At 48.3% G+C, this 20,556-nt stretch overlaps 1 protein-coding gene across 1 annotated transcript in view; it reads left to right on the top strand.

The window, feature by feature from the left end:
• The window catches only part of KIF6 (kinesin family member 6), a 484,487-nt gene that overhangs the window by 438,672 nt on the left and 25,259 nt on the right, over nt 1-20,556 (top strand). The window contains exons 17-19 of the mRNA XM_058306677.1: nt 15,802-15,886; nt 17,526-17,661; nt 20,124-20,221. Coding sequence (XP_058162660.1) covers nt 15,802-15,886; nt 17,526-17,661; nt 20,124-20,221 — 319 coding nt within the window. The remainder of the gene's footprint in view (nt 1-15,801; nt 15,887-17,525; nt 17,662-20,123; nt 20,222-20,556) is intronic.

Below are 20,556 nucleotides of genomic sequence, written 5' to 3'. Positions count from 1 at the left end.
AAGTTTGCTATCAGTGCAGCCTTCTGTGGATGTCCCCCCTCTGTGGGACCCATTTCCCTCACCCTGTCTCCTCCCCACTCCTGGCTGTCAGCACCCGCATCACACCCTTCCAGCTGCCTCCTCATCCTCCTGCCATTTTCCTCCCAGCATCCCACCTGAGTTCACCCCTCTATGTCCCAGCCCCTCAGGGCCCTGCTCTGAACTTTCTAGAGCCATTCCTAACTGATCATGACAGCAATAGTTGATGACAGCAGCTCCTGTTCACTGAATGATCTGTGCGCTGCTTTTGGATCAGTGTCTCCTTTGAGCCTCAGAACAGCCTATGTGGTGGGTGCATTTACCAGATGAAGGTGATTCAATGACTTTCCCAAGATCATATCGCTAGTGAGTGTTGAAACTGGGATTTGAGCCCAGTTCTTTCTGAGTCCAAACTTGGTGCTCTTAGCCCCATGCTATTTACTGCTCGCAGTAAACAATGATGGACCCACTTCAATACCTTAGTGAGGTAAACACTAACCAGCATGGTCAGTTATTAGAAGTCCTTGGTACCATTTTCTTTTTCTTTTTTTAAAATTTTTTTTATTTCTTCACCCACCCCATTGTTTGTGCTTGGTGTCTGCTCTCTGTGTCTGTTCGTTGTGTGCTCTCTGTGTCTGCACATCTTCTTTTTTTAGGAGGCTCCAGGATCCAAACCCAGGACCTCCTATGTGGGAGGGAAGCACCCAATTGCTTGAGCCATCTCCACTTCCTGCTTGTTGCGTGTCTTGTGGTGTGCCCTCATTGTGTTTCCTCATTGCATCGTCTCATTGCATCAGCTCAGTGTGCCAGCCCATTGCATCAGCTCGCTGCCTTGTTCATCTTCTTTAGGAGGCACCATGAATCAAACACGGGACCTCCCATGTGGTAGGCGGGTGTCCGACTACTTGAGCCACATCTACTTCCCCCCTTGGTACCTTTTGAGTAGTGTACATCTGCAGATAATGAGGGGAGAGCACAGCTCTCAGGAAGTCTGGAGCACTTCATTTCTTCTCCAGGTACATTCCAAACAAGGGGCTTGGCTTAGAGATGGCCTGGCCCCTGGAGCTTCTTTTGGAGGAAGAGGGAGGCAGAATGAGAATTCTGAGCAGGTTTTCTCATGTATTTTGCACATGAATATGTTTCTAGATATATGAGTAAGGAAATTTGTATAAAGGCAGTCCTGTGTCCCAAAGGAACAAACCTTTAGTGGTTATGTGAGAGGGATTAATTTGAACAGACTGTCGGGTGACGATGGGAAGCCATATCCAGTGACGTGCTAGAGCCAGCTCCTTCCAGACCATGAGAGCCTCTTGATAAAGGCTCAGGAATTTTGGAAGCCAGGTGTTAGATACAGCCATTGTTAAAAATTAAATTATACCAACTTACAATGAATAAATTATATTAGCAAAAAGGTAATAAATACTCAAACCTCCTCTCTTCTTACTTACCTATCTACATTTCACTATTACCTGTGCTCTTGGGGTAGCTTAGGCCCACTGTATCTGCAGGAGGGAAACACTGTCTAATGATGTGCCCCCGCATGATGTGCCCCTTCCCAGCTCCGCATTCAGGCCATCACATCCATACCTTGAAAGCAGCCATTGCAGGAGTGTTTGCACCACGGAAATTGGCAAAGCTTACAAATAGGGTCTTTTTTTTTTTTAGAAAGCTGTTTGTTAAACATTTATCAACATGCTACTGGAATTTGGACGAGTTGCCAAGTAAAAGGCTGGCTCCGTGCATGTGCGTGTGTGTGCTCTTATGAGGACGCCCAGTGCCCTTTCTGGCTGAAAATTCCGATTATACCTCTGTCTTCATTACTGTCCACACACAGTCTATCAGGAGACACAAACATCCACCACACCCTGGTCCTCTTGAAAGTCCGTGGGCAGGGAAACCACCAAGGTCAGAAGGGAGGCAGAAGCGGCTCGGGCCCAGCAGGCACTGGAGGTGAGGCCAGAGCTGGGCTGGGATCCTGGGGCTCCTCGAAGAGCCATGAGCAGACCAGGTCTAGGGACGCCGGCAACAAACTGAAAATGTCACCGGGGCCTTGGGGAGCGCCCACTCCCACACACTGTTTCAAGACACCATGAAACGGTGTAATTTTTCAGTTAAACCTCCTTTGGAATGGATACTAATTTAACTAGCTTCAGCTACCTGAGTTGAGAGCACTTTGCTGATTTCAGTTGTGTATTTTTACAGCATTTTTGCGCTAGCTGCCCTAAATGGTGGAGCATTGCTGAAAATGCGGTGGAGACTAAGCAGCAAACATTTCTGGAGCTCTTTACCATGTGCCAGGCTTAAGTCTAAGCCCTTTAGGCGTATTTTCTTCTTTAAGGTTCACAACTCATAAAGTAGATGGTACTGTTATTCCCAGCTTACAGTTAGGGCCCAGAGGGGTTGAGGAATCCTGCCCTCTATGACCCAGCCAAGGATGGAGACCCAAGCAGCCGGCTCCAGGCCCTGGGCTCCGCCAGCTGCCCTGCTCCTCGGCGCCACAGAGTCCACAGACAGGCACGAACCCAGCGCCTGCCCTCGGAGTGTCCAGTCTAGCTAGGATGAGGGGACACAGACATAAAAAGTTAATGCGTTTTTAAATGTCACACATATAATTTGCATTCACTGTCTCCTTCCCACTGCAGCCACACAAAATCAATTTGACCTTGACCTCCTCCATGAAGCCTTCCCTGACCCGTTCTCCCCAAGCTGGGCTAAGCCTACTTTGTATCCAGCCTCATGCATCTCTGCTAGAGCACTGATCTCCTTTCGAAATTATTTACTACCATAGCTATACTCTACTCTGAAATGCAGTTTCCTGGAAAGCTGAGTCTGGTCGAATGCATCTTTGCATCCCTAGCAGCCACACAGGCGATAATAGGTGTTAATCATGACTGAAGGAATGCTTCCCCCGGTGACTTCCAGACTCACGTGTCTTGGAAAAGGGAAAAGCACAATGAGACATTTAAACAGAAAACAGAAAAGTCCATTTTAAAGAAGTTGAAGCTTTTGAACTGGACAACTGAGCAAATTACAACACACAAGCAATAAATTTGGCTCTCTCTTGACTAGTCATACGCAAAACTAGAAGCACCCGGAGTTACATAGTTTTCATTTTCTGACAACGGGAAGCATGGTAACTAATTTATCTGCAAAAACAGAATTTCTTCCTGGAACTGAACACAAGCCAGCCAGAATTTATCATGTGGCTCCTTGTATAAAGGACACTGAGTGACACAGTGAACGATGTCTTCAACTGCAGTTTTACAAAAGATACTGAAATGTTGTTCAGCCAGATGATTCTCGTATCGACCTTCCATAAAAGCAAAAAGCCTGACATTAAAGCATAACTCACCAAAAGTGTTTATGTGAGTGGCCGAGATAATATGATCCAGGTACTCTGCTTTCTGATGATTGCACAGAGTAGGAATAAAACAGGGAGAACCCAGCCCCAAGAATGGGGGGTATGGCCTCTCGCTCAAATATCTCTTCTGAAACAATATTTGATCAGAGACTGCATCTTGTTTAGATCATAATCAAGACTCTAACAAGTGCCTGTGATTAAAATTTTAAAATTCAGCGCATTACCAAGCAGCAGATGAAGTGCGTCAGGTGAGCGGGACAGGCCATCAGCACTTTGGGCACCTACCAGAGGAAATGTCCCCTGGAGAGAGGGTCATAAAGGCTGGAGGCCTGGGCTGCATCTTGAGGAGTGGCAGGATTCAGCACCACAGGAAAGAGTGGGCAGTTGTTGTTGTGTGTGTATGTGTGAGGGAGAGGGAGAGGGAATGTGTGTATGATAATGTTTGTATGGTGTGTGTGTGTGAGCGAGAGAGAGAGAGAAGAGAGAGAGAGAGATGAGGGAGAATGACTCTCTCAGGGAGTTGATTTGAAGTCAGAAGAAAAGGCTAAAATGGTAGGTGGGACCAGCTCATTAAGAGCCTTGAATCTAAGCTTTTATCTACAGTTGAGCCATGGAACATTTTTCAATAAGGAATTCTTGATCAAAGAAGCCTTTTAGGAGGAAGAAACCCCCCAGACACTCACTCACTCAAGTTCCTCCACATTTGCTAACTGACTAATGAGTAGATAATTGGCATACCAGCCCCCACCCCTGCACCCCGAGCCTCCGTCTTGCACCTGAGCTAGCTTTCTCCCAAGAGTGAAAATCCCATCTTCCAGCCCTAAGTCAGGGACCTCAGGACCCTTGAGTTCTCTTGGCCACCTCGGAGTAAACCTGCCATAGACTCTGCCACTCTGTACTTGAGACTGACCTCACCCCATGCTGACCTGGTCTGGTCACTTGGGGTAAGTGATCAGGCCAGTCGTTCGTTTGTGGTAGATGGAGGGGCAGGGTCACCATCCTTGAGCGGCTCAGAGATGTGGCCCAACACGAGCAGTCCACATTGAAAGACAGCACGCCTTTCTCTGTCTGTATCCCTTAGCCCAACTGCTGTGAGAATAAAACCTACTGGAAAGTCCCATTTCCTCCATTTCTAGCACATTTCATACACACTAGTAGAAAAACAGCAGTAATAACAATGTTTATTAAATAAGAACATGAAATTGGCAGGTTCCAAACCAAGTCTGAGATTCCCCAAAATATTAGCCTCTTGTCTAGTGCTCCTTCTCTCTTCCTCCTCCCCCCAGCTCCTCTCACTTTCCCAGGGACAAAGATCTCCTTGACAAAAGCAGCCTCCAAGCAAGGTCCACGGGTGCTGGGTGCTACCGGACCCTGGGTTCCTGCAGGAGCCTCAAGAAGGGTTGCAAAACACCCCTAGGCTGACTGCTCCCATTTGACTGCATTGCTCTAGCTTAGAGTCTTCCGAGGAGCTCTTCTCTCCTGAACAGAATTCCTGCAGTGACATCTTGTGGCATCCCTGCTGTTCTCTAAAGAGAGGCCTCAGCTGTGGCCATTTTTCTCCATTTGGTGTATTTTGTCTCAAAATGCCTTTTGGAATTCACCTGGTGACGATAAATTTATGAGAAAGAAAAAAAAAAAAAAAAGCAGATTGCCATCCACTTGGTCAACAGCCTTCCTGGGGCATCTAGAATGATTGAGATGGTGTGTGATACCAGGAATTCCACATATGGAGGGGAACGACTTGATTGAGCCAGAACTGGTGGGAACCTGCTGGCATCATCTGGCCCAGGGGCTTCCAAATCAGGCCCTGTGGAGAGCTGGATGTTCCACGTGGCCCTTCAGGACCAGGGGGTGAAGGCGAGGGGACCGCCTACAAGCAGCAGGGCCCCAGGAATTCCACCCACTCCAGCTCAACCACAGCAGCTTCTGTTTCTCTTTTTGCCATTCAGTTTTTGTTTGAAGAAAGGATTCTGCAGCTTCCTTCACTTTCAAAGACAGATAATTCAAGCTTCCCTTTCTCAGAACTATCTCAGCTTCCTCTGGGCACACACATATACTTCTGGATAGAATGTAGCACAGTGCACAGCAATTATATATTTTTGTATCCATCTTCCCTACTGGACAGAGTATCTTTATATCCCTAACACCAAGTACAGAGCTTGGCACACAGTGGTTCTCCATAAATGTGCTGAATAAATCACTGAGATCTAAGGGATCACATTTTTGCTTTGAAGATGTACCAGGCACCAGCTAAAGGGTGGTGCCCAAGTTCCAACATCTGTGAAATGAGGTGGCCGTACCACATAGAATCCCCAGGGCCTAGCACAATCCCTGAGCCTCAGCTGGCATTCGCTAACAGCTCACCGAATGAACAAATGAGTCTCTAACACCTCTCAGCTCTCAAGGGCCACAGCTTTACCTCTTGTAAACAGACTTGCAGACTTCCTTAAGACATTGAGGACATACAGCCTCATCGAGGAGGCATGTGAGTGCTTGAACGGATTAGCAATGTTTTTATCCTATCCGAAATAAATGCTAAAAATGTTGAGCCCTTAGAATAAGGCAGAAAGTAAAGGAAGCAGCTGCCCCAAAGGCTGAGATATCAGGTAGCTCTGTCAGACCACTGATGAAGCCTCGCCACCTGAACTGATGCTGATCCACAGTTGCTCTCCCCCATCGTGTGACAAGCGGGCTTCAAAATGGGAGATTCTTGACCAAACGTTCAGGCTCAAGATGGAGACTGGGAGTGAGAAGGAGTCCCCACCCCATTTCCCTGTCCAGTTTCCAACTGCCAAAGCTCCCGACTCTTTGAGTAGTTCCAGACTCCCTCACCAGCTGTTCTGGAGAAAAGAAGTGGCCCCATGTGTCACCCCTGGTGCCAGTCTTGAACGGCAGCTGTGATTCAGTAGAGTTTCATCTTGGAATCAGGAGATTCCTGCTGGAATCTTGCCTCTACCGTTTGCTACCCATGCGACTTGAGTCTGTTATCCTTTCTGAACTTCTCTTTCCTCTTCCATAAGAGAAGCAGAACATCTGCCCCACAGGGCTAGTTCGAGTGTCGAATGAGATACACATGTGACGTGACTGAAGTCAGAATAGAAGCTCAGCAAATTGTCATGGAATCTGACTCTCTGGATACAAGGAACCAAATGAACCAAATGCCCAGGGCGTGGGGACAGCTTCCCCCTGGCCACCAGCACCACTTAGCAAAGCTGGTAGAGGTCACCACCAGCAATATTTCTCTACCTGCTTGTGCTCACAGGCACTATTAATCACTCTTTGCAAAAACACAGTCAAGGCCCAGGAAGGGGCAATCTATTCCTTTGAATAGGAGGTGCTTGATCCTTGATGATCATAAATGTGCAGAAACGGTTTGTGCTGCATTGAACGAATTAAGCATTTGACCAAACATGTAGGTGACAAATTCTAGCCTCTTGACTTCATCTGCTAGAGCAGAACATAGTATGGCTGGTGACTGGCCCCTCCATCTGTCCTCTCTTTCCCTTACACATGATAAAAATCACCATTTGTGCTTGGCAAACCTCAGCCCAGGAAAGGGTTTCCATCTTCCTAGGAGCCCTTCCCATCTCAGTGAAGAAATTGATGGAGAATTTGGGGAGGACCTACCAGTAGGAACCCAGGGTTATCTGCACTCAAATACAAATGACAGGTGCTGTGTGTTCTAAAACACCAACAAAAATCTTTAAGTGGTGTTTTGAAAAAAACATGTCTATTTGGGAAACCACAAGGGAGCTATTGTAGAGAGCGAGGGGTCCACCTGGCGTTTTTAGGTGTAGGAGCTGGTACTTGAGGGCAGAGCTGTGGATATGTGACATCCAGAAAGCAGAGCGGAGCAGGTTCCACTTTTGAAAGAGAGAGCAAAACGAAACAGGGACAAGTGAATTGTGTGTTTAAGGTCTCTGAGCAACCATTTTGGGAATGAATCTGGCAATATGTGGTAGAGCAGTTCCATGCCTAGGAGCATACCCCAGAGAAGGTATCACATTCATGCTCAAGCTGATATTCATCACAGCAGACAGTTTTTACCATAGCAGACAGTCAAGAAAGAGAGAGAGAGAGAGAGAAAACAGGAGACAACCCAAAGGTGTCCAGTAGGGGAAAGAATAAATCAGTTGTTAAATATTCATACGATGAAAAACAATGGAGAATTTTTAATGAATAAAGTAGATCTACATGTCACAATATGAATAAATCTCAAAAATCCAAATGATGATTACAAGAAAATTGCTTGAGGATCTATATGGTGTTTTAGTTGGGTGACGGCCAGAATGCAATATATCAGAAATGGGTTGGCTTTTATAATGGGGATTTATAAGGTTGCAAGCTTACAGTTTTGAGGTCCAAATCAAGGCATCATCAGACAGTGCTTTCTCCCCTAAAACTGGCTGCCGTCCTCCTCAACTCCTTGGGTTCACACCCACGGAAACGGATTAGCTCCAAGGTCATGACTTTTCTGGGGTCCATGAAAACCTATGACTACCACATGTGGGGTGACACCGTGTACGTAAATTTAAAATTTTGATACTGTTTATTGGGGGGAAGGAGATTTTTATATTTTCTTGTGAAAGATAAACACAGAAAGATTCATAAAACATGTGCATACAGTATAATGAATGTTTACAAAAGGAACACCTATGTTCTTCGATCAAGAACTAGCTAAGTAATGTGTAAGGACACTAAATCTGCCACGTGAGAATATTAAAAAGACACAGGGAAGTTTGTGTGCCACCTTCAGGATAGTGCTATCCCAGGGAGGGTTTAATGGGACAGATTGGGAAGGGCACAAAGGGGGGCTTCCACTAACTCTGTAATTTCTGTTAAAAAAAAAAAAAGCTGAAGCAATTCTGGCAAACGATTTAGATTTTTCAAAATATGGAAGTGGTACATGGGTGTTATTTATATCATTCTCTGTGTTTGAAATGGTTTATAATAATGTCTGGAACTCTATGAAGGATTAGATTCCAAGGATACAGCTATCAAACAAAAATTACTGTTTCAGTGGAATCGTTGTTATAGTAGAAGTGTTCGTAAAAGTAAATCCCAGTTCACTTGTGATTAGTCTTCATTCTCTTTACTCTATGTCGGGACCATTTTACTTAAAGGTGAAAATAGAAAAGTTGCCAACTCTCATTTTCTCCTCCCAGTACATTGTATTTTCCAACAGGGACTTGAGAGCTGCAGGTGGTAGGCCTGGCATGTTAGGCAACACACGACAAGAGATTGTAAAGGCTGCTTTTTTGGTGTTCCTTCACTGTCTTTTAAATTCCCACAGTAGAGAGAGTTCCTCCCCTTCCCCTAGATGGAAATTGGACCTCCAGCCTAGCTCAACTGGTCATTCATTGTTAACTGCAAACAACAGCAACAAGTCCTGTCCTTTTGTGTTGGAACTGCAACCTCAAGACTTGGAATTTCAATTGCATATAATTCTCTCCCTTCCCCTAGCTAAGGGCAGCTATCAGAAGGGAAGGGATATGGTCACTGCATCTCTCTCTCTAACTCACGGCCTCCCTCCACTTGCTAAGCTCAGTTTCCAAACGAAGAGGTTGGAAGGAAGAAGGAAAGGCAGTTGGTAAAGATCGTAGTTGGCACTTGGCACTGTTGTAACACGGCTCGGTGCCCTCGGGGTCCTCTTAAACGGGTCTAAGGGTGTGCTGGAAGGCCCCTCGTCCTGGCTCGGGGGAGCAAACAGCGCACAGCTCTGCCCAGCTCCACACTGGGGCCACCGTGGGGGAGCGTTTACACCACAAAAATGGACAAGCATTTCAAAGCAGAGCTTTCCTCCTGCAGGCCAGAGACAGGCACGTGGCCAGCTCCAGGTGGTGAGGCTCAAGTGGCCAGAGGTGGACTCGCTAAGGACTTGGGACTTTGAGAGGAACCCCTGAGTTCAGACCCACGAGCTCGCTCCAGAGCGACCGCGTCCCCGAGGGCTGAGGAGCAGGCAGAGCAGCATCTGCACAGGCCCACCCTGGAGGGATGGGCGGGAGGGGGAGGTCGCCAGCCAGGTTCTGGGTGGCTGCTGTGGAGAAAGTTTGACTGGAAACCGAAAGATGGATGTGAAGTTCCAGTGGGAAAGACTGTGGAGAGAGATGAGAAAGCCCCTGTGTAAGCTGGAAAGAGAAACAGAAGTGACCTCTGAAATGAACCTGTGCCGGGCTAAAGCAAGAGCCGCGACAAGACCCATCTCTTCTGGATCTGGGGTGGGGAGACCCAGAGTGGGAGCAGGGAAGTTAGTCCCGCAGGAAGCGTTGGTGGACAGCCTCCTGGCTGGCTCCCAGCAGACATTCGGAACGGTCCTCTTCTCGGAGAGTGCCAGTCCTCCCTGTGGGCCAGTGGGGGCTGTGAGGGCAGGGCCCAGGATCGTGGGTGTGAGTGTGTCCAAGAAATTATCAGTCTCAGCCACGTTCTGCGTGGCTATTCATCACAGCCTGAGGCTGAGCGTGCCAGGGGCGGCGGAGGCATAGCAGAGCGCCAACACCAAGATGGATGGTGGCACTGAGCACCCGTCAGAGTGTGATTACTCCAGATGACAATAAATTTGAGCCATTCCACAGGAAATGGTCTGATTGGGAAGCCAGAATCCTTGCCTCTGAGCTGCTGACCATTGTGGTGCTTGAGCTACTGGCATCATCCATCTCCATAAGCATAGACACTTTGACTTCTTGAACAAGGTGAGGCTGAGTGATCGAAGGTTCTGTGAGCCCGTTCCGCCCCAAGGAGGCCAGGGTGGGTGTTCATCAAATGAATCACTAGTTGGACGGCTGAGGTGACCAGCTGGATGTCTCCTCAGCTCTGAAGTCCTGTCTGCCGTGGTAGAGCCACGTAACTCGCCGCCTCCTCCCACCCAAGGCACAGGCCAGACCTCACAGCTTTGTACTACGGAAGCCCACAGGGCCGCTCTCGGCTTTGGTGCATTGTTGGAAATTTCAATATCGCCTTCCTCCGGGGATCCTGTGGGCTGAATCCGGAGAGTGGCGCACACTTAAATCCTTGCACAGACCCCAGTGGGTAATGACAGCGCCTCACAGCCAGCAAGCGAGCTGCAGATGCCAGGTGGGACCGGAGGTGCAGGGGGTGGTTTCAGTTAGTAAAGGGCAAGCGTACCAGGCCCACCCCTGAGGAAGAACTGAGGCTGCCATCGCAGGCTTTCATGAAAAAGAGCATCACATTTTAAAAACAGATACATCAATACCAATTCATCTGGCCTCTGGTTTCTTTGCTGGAATCATTTACAGAGGAAAACACACCAGAGTTGAGGTCAGACGGAACTGGGTTCCCACTCCAGTGCCACTTAGGGGCAGTATGGTCCCAGGCAGATACTTCACTTCTCAGAGCCCAGTTCCCCCATCTGTAATGGGGGCTTGTGAAGATCGTGTAAGATAATAGATTTGAAGTATTATCTGCCACAATCAGATCTATGGCAGAGATGGGTATGCTGGTTTTTTGAGCACCCACAAGGAGCTAGTGCAAGCAGCTCCAACCCTACAGAGAGTGTGTCTTCCTTGCTTCAATGCCCGAACCCCAAAGGTCTAGAAGGTTCGTGCTAGGTCCTGCATCCTCCCTAACTCCTCCATGGAGCACGTGCATTTAAACCAGCGTCAAAGCCTTAGACAATGTTTCTTAACAAAGAGTGAGCATCAGAATCACCAAGAGTCCCCATCTGGCACATTCTGACATTGGCGGTCTGGAGCAGGGCCCAGCGTGTCTGTTTCCACAAGCTCCTGAGGTGATTCTGATGTGCACCCCCCAGTTGAGAATCACTGAGCCAAAGAAATGTTCTGCACATTGCAGACATCAGATAGCTATGTAGGAGAGGTGTCCACTCATTCATTCATTCATTCATTTAGGAGGGTATGGAGAAGTGGGAAGAGAAGAAATAGAGATTTTTCCAGTATTCCCGAAACGTGCCAGGTGATTTCCAGGCCCTCTTCTTGGCTGGCCTTCCCAGCCAGAGCACCCTCTTTTTCTAGCAATGCTAGTTCCCAAACACCTGAAGCTCCATTGATAAGGCCGGCCTGGAGCTGTACTTCCCTCTGGCTTGAAGTTTCAGTCCCTGTTTGACCTCTCCCTGAGTGACATTCAGATCTACCACCACGGAAACGCAGCCCTGTTTCTTGCTTTTGTATTACTTTGGAGCCAGCTGGCCCACAGATTGAGAGTGTGACCTCCAAGGCCACTCAGGGCCATGACCCCTCTGCTCCTGCCCCGGCCAGAATCCTGTCCTTGAAAGAGGGCTCCCCGCCTCCTGTCAGGGCACATGGAGGTCTGTCCCTGACCAGAGTTCCAGTGGGGACAGAGACTTCCAAAGGACAAATGCCCTTTACTGAGTCCGTCTCCCCCGCTCTTGTTCAGTGGCTTTTGCTTGGTCCACTTGGAGTTCCCAGCCCCTGCTTCTGTTCAGAGGGGACGGAGAAGCCAAGCCTCAGAAAGCATCGGAAGTGGCCAGAGGCCAGCTCCTGGCAGGGCTACAATGCATTTCACTAAGCAAACATCACCTTTGGCAACAGGGCCACCCGGTTGCCATGACAATGGGGATGGCTTGTGTCCTGGGGCTATGCCGTGCCTATTCTGGCTGCCCAAGGTCCCTTGCCCCAGCTTTCTTTCCCAAATCCTTTCAACAGGCGAACAAGCATCCTGGCGCCACCTCCAGTCCTCAGTTTGGAGTAGCTTTGTCCTGATCGGAAAAGAACCTCTTGGCTTACTCACCAAAGGACTGAATCACACCATTCCTCTCCTCAAAACCCTCCAGGCTCAGCTCTCTCAAAGCCCGCCGTGACCTACCAGGTCCTGCCTGACCTGGCTTCAGCCTCTACCACTCTTTCCCTTCCCCACTGCTCTAGGCACACCGGCCTACTAAGTCTGCCCCCAATGCACCAAGCCAGCTCGCCCCTCAGGCCCTTTGCACCTTCTGTTCTCTCTCTATGAAACACTCTGCCCCTGATTTCTGCATACGTGTTCCCTCACTTCATCAGGTCTCTGTTCAAATGTCCCCTTCCTCAGAGAGGCCGCCCCCAACCACTCTACCTAACGTGGCAGCGATTTCTCTCTCATTTTACCCAGGTTCCTCTTTCCTCACAGCCCCTTTCAGCCCTGACGTTATGTTAGAGACTCAATTTTTGGTTGGTTTAATGTCCATCCTCCCCACTAGGATGATCCTGGGAGCAGTGGACACACAGTAAACACTTGTTAAGTCAGAGAATGGATGATGAGACCTGGAACCGAAGCCTGGCTCTGCCAGTCAGTAGCTGTGTGGCACTGCACAAGCCACCGCAGCACCCACAGCCTTGGTCTCCTTGTCTGTCAAGTGGGGTGATAATATCTGCTGAGTAGAGTAGCGAGAAATGAGGTGAGCACAGAGTGCATGCCCCACAAACGGTAGCTGATTTTATCCTCCCACTCTGTGTCAGTGTCATCAGAATGTTCTCCTTGCCCTAAGCCTCCTGAGCACCCACACACTTGCAGTCACCTGTAACTCCATAACCTGCCAAGAGCCCTGCAAGACGCCCCAGGAAAAGGCACCCAGCAATGGGGCGAGGACAAGAGCCTTTCTCTTATAAAAGGGCTTTGCGCCCATGGTGGGGCAGCCACAGCTTTATGCAGAAGTCAGCTGCGCCTTGGTCTTCCCTCCTGCCTCCGTCCGTTCACAAAGCCCTGGGAGATTCCCCCACCGGGCCGGACGAGAGGACCACTGCCAGGCAGGGGGTGGGGACTCAAACCAAGTCACCCTAATGATGTGGTCAAATCAAAGCCCTAACAACGTAATTTAATCAAAGACATCTCAGATGAATCTAATACGATCAAAGGGTATCACGCCCAGAGGAACAGATCAGTTTACAAACGTAATCTATATCTTTTTTGGAATTCATAAATAATATCAAACTTCCACAGGGATCTCCCCATCTCTTTGGCTTGTGAGGATTATAGGTAAAACGATGGGCAGTCTGGCTTACTATTGCCAATAAAATGCATGTGACAGGAGTGGACCAAGGAGTCTTCCACTGGCAGTCAGTTACAAGTGACACTCTGAGGGAGAGAGGGCGACAGGTGCCCAGGGAAGGTCAGAATCTGAGCCACGTAACACTTTCATCAGTGAGGTTGATAATGACATGAAAGACACAGCCAACAAATTGGCAAAGAAGTCAAAAGGGAAGGAATAAGGGCATGACAGACGAAAACCTTTCAGCAGACTAAACCCCCAATAAAAGCGGAATGTGGTATTTAGGATCAAAAAGACAGTGGCACTGAAATAGGATACATTTGAACACCACTCATACAAAAAACACGGAAGTGTTTAAGCTGACCAAAAACTTCACAGGGGCCAACCATGACAACACTGCTGAAAAACAAAAGCAGTGTTGGGGAGGCTGCCTGGTGTAAGAATTGGTGTAAAAAAATGGGTTTGAAACCGAGCACTGCTACTTATTGGCTGTGTGAACTTGGGTTGTTCTGGCCCTCTCTGAGCCTCAGGCTCGACTGGAAATGAGAGAGCGATGCCTTCCCTGCAAGTTAAGGTCAGTAGAGGACCTAGCCCAGTGCCCGTGGAACTTGGCAGAACCTGGCACACAGGAGTCAGTTAATAGATTTCCATTGTTAGCAATTCTCCAGCTATAAATATACAGGATTGAAATGTTTAAAAGTTACTAGGAGTCCTTCTCTACTCTGTGCCTCTCAGACTTATCTGGAGTATTGTGTCCAGTTTTAGGGTCTATACTTAAGATACATTAGAAAGTAACCACATCCCTGTCACCTCAGTCGAGAGAATTGGGCAGAGTGTTTCTGAGTGCAAGGCTCCAGACATGCAGCGTATTTTGTTATTGTTAAAATATATAAAGGAGCTTCAGATTAAAAAGGAGGACATGATATGCTGCTTCGAAGGGCCAAAGTGGGGGGAACAAAATTTCGTGGGGGCAGATCTCAGCTTATAGTAAGCAGAAACTGGACTACCCACAATGCAATGCTCTCTCTTGCCAAGTAATGAGCTCCCCATTACAGGAAGTATTTGAAGAGAGAGCACATGACTATCTGTCAGAAATGTTATCAAAAGAATTTCTGGATCCAAGGTCTTAAAGCCAAAGCTAAAGTGGGATCCAGGTTCCTGAAATTAGCTGTGTGGTCTTGGGTAGTTTAACTTCTTTGAGCATCAGTGCCTTTATCTGTAAAATGGGAATAATAATACTTCTCTCAAATGCATATTGTAAGAATGAAGTCTGATAATGTCCAGGAAAGACCTGGACCATATTATATTCTCCTCTACAAAGAATAAAAAAGCCGGCTGTATGACCTCTAAGAGATCTTGCAGGAAGTTGCAACCACAGAAAGACTCCCATGAGGGCAAACAGGTCACACACAAGGCTGGGAAAGGACCAGCTCCAGATAAGGACACTAGTCAGAGTGCACAATCAGGCAACAATCACAGCAAACGGGTGGCCAGACAGTGGACGGCCTCAGTGAGGTTATGGGATGCCCGCACCTGCTGATCACTCTTGACGCATTCAGCCCTCTCCAAAGCCTTGCCACGGTCTTGGAGCCGAGTCGTTTCGGCACTGCATCTGAGCAGCGTTCATATTGGCATGATTTGGAGGGCTTTGAAAAAAATAGCATTGCTGGCCCCAATCCTGGGGTCCTATAGTCAGAATCTCTGCGGGCTGGGACCAAACACTGGTGGCTTGTTTTTGTTTTAACTCCCCAAGTATTCTAAGGGTAAATGGGCTTGAAAACCCACTGTATCAGAGGGCAGATGATGCATCACAGGAGGCAGAATTTTGGAGTGAGAAAATTCCACACTTCGCCTGGTGCAAAGAAAGATGCGGAATGTTTTAGTGATGTTTTCTTTGTTTGTGAAGGGCTCTTTATCAGAGGATGGGGAAATGCTATTTTGCATCTTCCCCAGGGACCCAAGGAAATGAGTGGACTCAGTCGTAAAAGGATGTAGTAGAGATGTAAAGAATCCCCTTCCAGTGACAGATGTTAGGCAATGGGAGGAAACAGCAGAAGGAAGATAATCATGCAAGCTTCTTGTCTCAGGGGCTTTCAGCCAAGCTGAAGTTGTCATCAAGGAGAAACTGAAGCAGGTTCCCTTCCAAAGTCACCGGGAGGAGATCACAAGGCCCCCTTTCATCTTGGGATGCTCTTTTTTTTTAATTTTTAAATTTCTCTCCCTTTTCCCCTTCCCCCGTCTGCTCTCTGTGTGCATTCGCCGCGTGTTCTTCTGTGTCTGCTCGCATTCTTGCCAGCGGCACCTGGTATCTGTGTCTCTTGCTGCGTCAGCTCTCCGTGTGCGGGGTGCCACTCCTGGACAGGCTGCACTTTTTTCGTGTGGGGCTCTTTGACTTTGCCACGGCCCTCAATAACTTTCCCTTTTGCCTTCCTTCCTCGGAACAACCCGGTGACATCTCCTCCCACAGGTATCTCCGAAAACACGGCTGTGCCCTCCGTGCCGGACATGCTGGAGGAGAAGCTGCGATCACAACTGGAGGAAGAAAAGAGAAGGTGCCCTCCCTTCCTGCCCACGCACCCTGCCCTCGCACCACGGGGCTCACGAGGGATGGCCTGGAGCTGCCCAGGGCGGGCAGAGCAGAATGGCCACGGGGCCCAGGGCTCGAGCTGCGCAGGGGCAGTGGGTCCCCGCAGCTGGGTCCTCAAACAGCAGGAGCAGGGAGTGCTGCTCTGAGCAGGCAGGTGTGGACCCAGGAACCCTGAGCAGGATGAGATTGGAATGGGGAGCTAAGGACCAGCCGGACGGAGGAGCAGGATTTGGGTGTCAGGGAGGGCCGTTTGCTGTCACCCACGCCCGCCCAAGGTCCCAGGCTACTGCTCCAGAAGCAGCTAGACTTGTCCACTGCTGCCACCTAGGGGAGCCATGCAGAGTGACCACACTGGACTTGAAGCCTGCAGCTTTCCCCCACCCAGCCCCTCATCTGTAAGGAGCCACACCGGCACACAGTCGTTTAGTGTCCCAAAACAAGGCTATTTAGAGTGAGGAAACTCAAGCTTAAGCATGAACAGACACGTGGCCGTCACTGAAGCACAGCATGGTCACCCAATGTCGTTTAACGCCCCAGTCAAGCTTCTCAGTTCATTCGTTCATCTCCGCGTTCAGCGCATTTGCTGTCTCCTCTGTGCCACACACATGCTGGAGAGACCAAACAAGCCCCCTCCCCTGCCCCAAGGGGCTGAGGTATCCTTACCACACACCGCAGCCCTGGGCTGACGAGGCATGCACCCCGAGCAGCCCCCTTCACCCCCACTCACACCCCCCCGAATCTTGGGAGAACACACCCTTCTCGGCTGGTCTCCAGGTCACTCCTGATAACTGAGGGCTGTGTCTCCCCCTGCCTGCATCCTCCTCCCAGAATGACACACACACCCCCACACACAGACACACACACGGCTGTAACTCTCCTCCCAGGATGTCCTCTCCAGTTGTCTCTTTTCTCCCTCACTCCATTCATTTTTGTCGATTTCTTTCCAACCCATTCTTCTTGTCTCTTCCCTCCTCTCCCGTCTTGTCCCCTCTGTCCACATTTCCCACCTCAGAATCATTTCAGAAGCCCGCTGGTCTCTTCAGCTTGGCTCTCTGGCTGTTGCCTGTCAGACAACTTCTGATTCATTGATGGTGGCCTTTTCGAAGGCCATAGGTGCATTGACAAAATGGTCCCATGCATGAAGGTCAGCCAACAGAATGGTGAGGCTGAGAAGACTGTGGATTCTAGAGCCAAGGGGCCTGGGTTCAAACCCTGGCTCCTCTGTTTACTTGCTCTGTGACATAAGCAAGTTACTTACCCTCTCCAGGATAACATTACTATCTTCTTCATAGAGTTGTGAAGAGAATTAAATGAGTCAATGTATGTCAACAGCCTAGAACAATCCCTGACCCTCAGTAAGTGCTCAATAAATGGAAGGTATCATTACTGGAGAAGGGGTAATTCATCTCACACACAGAACCCCAAACACATCACTCTGCTTCTCCATGGTGGACTCAAACCTGGCACCATATCTTGCCTCACTGGCTCCCCTGGGGTCCCAATGCCCATGTACCAGGGCAGCCCACCAGGCTTGGCACAGGCCATTCACCCCTTCCCTCCCTGCTGGCCGGCACTGCACTGACCCGCCTCTGATTTCACTGTAGGTATAAAACAATGTTCACTCGCCTGAAAGCCCTGAAGGTGGAGATTGAGCACTTGCAGCTGCTCATGGACAGAGCCAAGGTGAAGCTGCAGAAAGAATTCGAATCCTGGTGGGCAGAGGAGGCCACCAACCCGCAGGTATCAGCCAGCCCTGCCCCTCCCTGCCCCAGCAGCCCGCCCTCCTTCCACCAGGAGGTAACGTCTGGGAAGCCGAGGAGGGGGTGAGCCGCGCGGGCCTCCTGGGGGCTGGCCGGAGGCCAAAGGGGAGTGGGGGCTTTGACCTGCAGACCCACGAGCTCTCCTTTAGTAACTTTAGCACCGAAGCAAGTGCTTGTTTCAGTAACAAGAAGAGAAAGGTCAGGGGTTCATTGTTTCCTTGCTATGGCGCCTGAAATAGCCACGCTTTTCATGGGCAGGTGAGGAATGGAAGGGGCAGCTCTTCCGAACCAGGGGGTTTACCACCACTGTTGCGTGTTGTAGTCTCCATGATAGCGTAGTCATAATATTTGTTGTTTTTCTTATTCCAGAGTCATATATGTGCCTATTAATTATAGAAATTTTAGAAAAACAGAATAAACACAAAGAAGAAAATTTAAAATTGCCATAATCCAACCAATTAAGAATAACCAATGTTAACATATTGAAGTATATTACTTTCTTTTTTCTATGCACATGCATTCCTATGTTTTTATAAAAATGAAATCAATATTGATCTTAAAGTACCATAAGGGGCTTTTTTCTTTATGTAATTGTATAGTGTGACTACTTTCCCATGTGATTATTCTACAGTATGAATCTAATAGCTGTTAGCATTCCGTCATATAGACATATTCTAATCAGTTTCTTATTGAATGTTTAAGTTATTTCTAGTTTTTTTTCACTTGAAACATATTTGTAGATTAATTTTTGCATATTTCCTAGGCAAATCACTAGAAGTTCTCCAAAATATTATGAAGGCTAAAAAACCTGTTAACAAGTGTTGGTACAAAATACATTTTCTATTATCGTCATATAATTCCTCTGCTATGGTAGAATGAAAGTGATGAAATACACATTAAAGATTATTTAATGGGCTGATCCTTTCATTTTAAGGTTAAGAGAACTGAGAGCCGAGAAGATATTTGTCCAAGGACACTCAGCCAAAGAGCAATTCGTTTGTTACCAAGTGGCTGATGACAGGATGATAGAGATATTTGGATAAAATGAAATATACAGGATAGCAAGGAAAACAACTAGATTGAAATAAAGTTATCACAATATTTTTAAAGCTAAGTTATGGTATAGTGATATATATAACATTTTATAAGTGTATTAATTAATAAAATCTAGGGGGGACCTAATCATTACCATAATTTCAAAGTAATGATGAACACAATATTTCAAGATTTTTGCAACTGTAATGAAATAGGAAAACATGCGCGATTTCTATAGGTGACAAAGTCAAATATCCTGCTAAAACTAGTGGGGCTCGCTGTTCACATTTATCATGGAAGAAAATGCTAAATTTCAGGTGAAGTTAAGGAAAATAAAGATGTGATTGTTTCCCATCCAAGTTTACCAGCCGTCTGCCCCCTGCATTATTTCTATGTACACAGTTAAGAATACTTCCTAGAGAGCTCATCAGTGAGTGAGTCCTTTAGCCACAGCTAGCGCCCAGAGGAGTTCAGCCACTGCCCAGTGGACAAGGGCCTGTGAGTCAGAGGGCTCGGGCAGTGTCCAGGCGAGGCTGACTGGTTTGGCTGGTAGAGACACAACCAGTCCTCACCAGATTCAGATCGTTTATTACTTACATAGACAGTGAAAGCAGGACTAGCCACAGGTATGGCTCCATGTGTCCCTTGTCCCTCGGGTGACACTGAACCAAAAGGGACCGGATGACTGCAACACAGGTGGTGGGACGCCCTGCTGCTGAGGAGCCGGTTCCGTGCTGCAGCCGAGCAGTTTTAGGGCCTGCAGCTCTACCCTAAGTGGGGCGAGGGTAGCAGCCCATGGGAGGCAACGAGAAGTGTCTCATGATAGTCTTCCAGGAAGACAGAGGATAGAGGGTAGTATCCTCAGAGCAGATGCCCACGAGATGCCCACACTACCATGTCCTGGGAGGATTACGGGACATCCTGCCAGGACTTAGAGCAGCTACAATGTAAGCCTTGCCCGTGAGGCCTATCTGGAGACAAACAAGGTTTCCCAGGTGCCGTGTTTCCCTACACTAAGTGGTCAGTGGGTTTCTTCTCACTCCAGTAGGGGAAATCTGGGTCAAGGAGAAGCAAACCCTGAAAGGATTTTTGGAGAATTGTCAGATATCATTTTAAACCGTTCTGTTCCAACTTCAAAAAGTAATATATGCTCAATTTGGAAATTTTGGGGAAGCACAGAAAAGCATAAAGGCTAAATAGAACATCACTCATTATGCTACCACTCACAGATAATATTGTGAAGCCTGGCATTGTGGTCATTACAGTGTCTCAGTTTATTTTTTCCCTGCGTGTATTTTACATACCAACTTTGAGAGCTGACTTTCCCACTTAGGCAATACATCAAGAGCTTCTTCCCATGCCATTAGATTCGAGCTAACATTGCGAAACTCCTTCTTGGACCAACAGGCAGACTCTCCAGCAGTCAATTCACGTGCTCACATGAAGCCATCGCCCCAAACGCCCAGATCCCATCATGAGCATCCCCAGCCTCTCTCTAACAAAAGGTAAGGAGGGAACTCTGCCACCAGTGTTGGGGTGTCCAGAAAGGCTCCCTGCCTTTCTCCTCAACCTGGCTTTGCTGCTGTAAATGTCTCCTTATAGACTGCGTGGTCAGGGATGACCGACTACTTCTACTGTCTAATTAGTTGTATTCGCTCAGCGCAGGCTTTCCAGCTTATTTGAACACGCCCTCGGCACCTGCCCCCACCCAGGCAGCCAGTAGACCTCCTCCCACTCTAACCCCCATGCCCTGCTCCTGCAAGCCACATACCTGTGTAGGAAGAAGGGGGTGGCAGTGGAATGTGGGGACACTACGGCAGAAAGAAGGGGCAATTGGGAA

Source organism: Dasypus novemcinctus, chromosome 11 (genome assembly GCF_030445035.2).
Source record: "Dasypus novemcinctus isolate mDasNov1 chromosome 11, mDasNov1.1.hap2, whole genome shotgun sequence".
In the NCBI taxonomy this organism is placed as follows: Eukaryota; Metazoa; Chordata; class Mammalia; order Cingulata; family Dasypodidae; genus Dasypus; species Dasypus novemcinctus.
The sequence above is the reverse complement of the archived record's forward strand: the minus strand, read 5'-3'. Positions and strand labels throughout refer to the sequence as shown.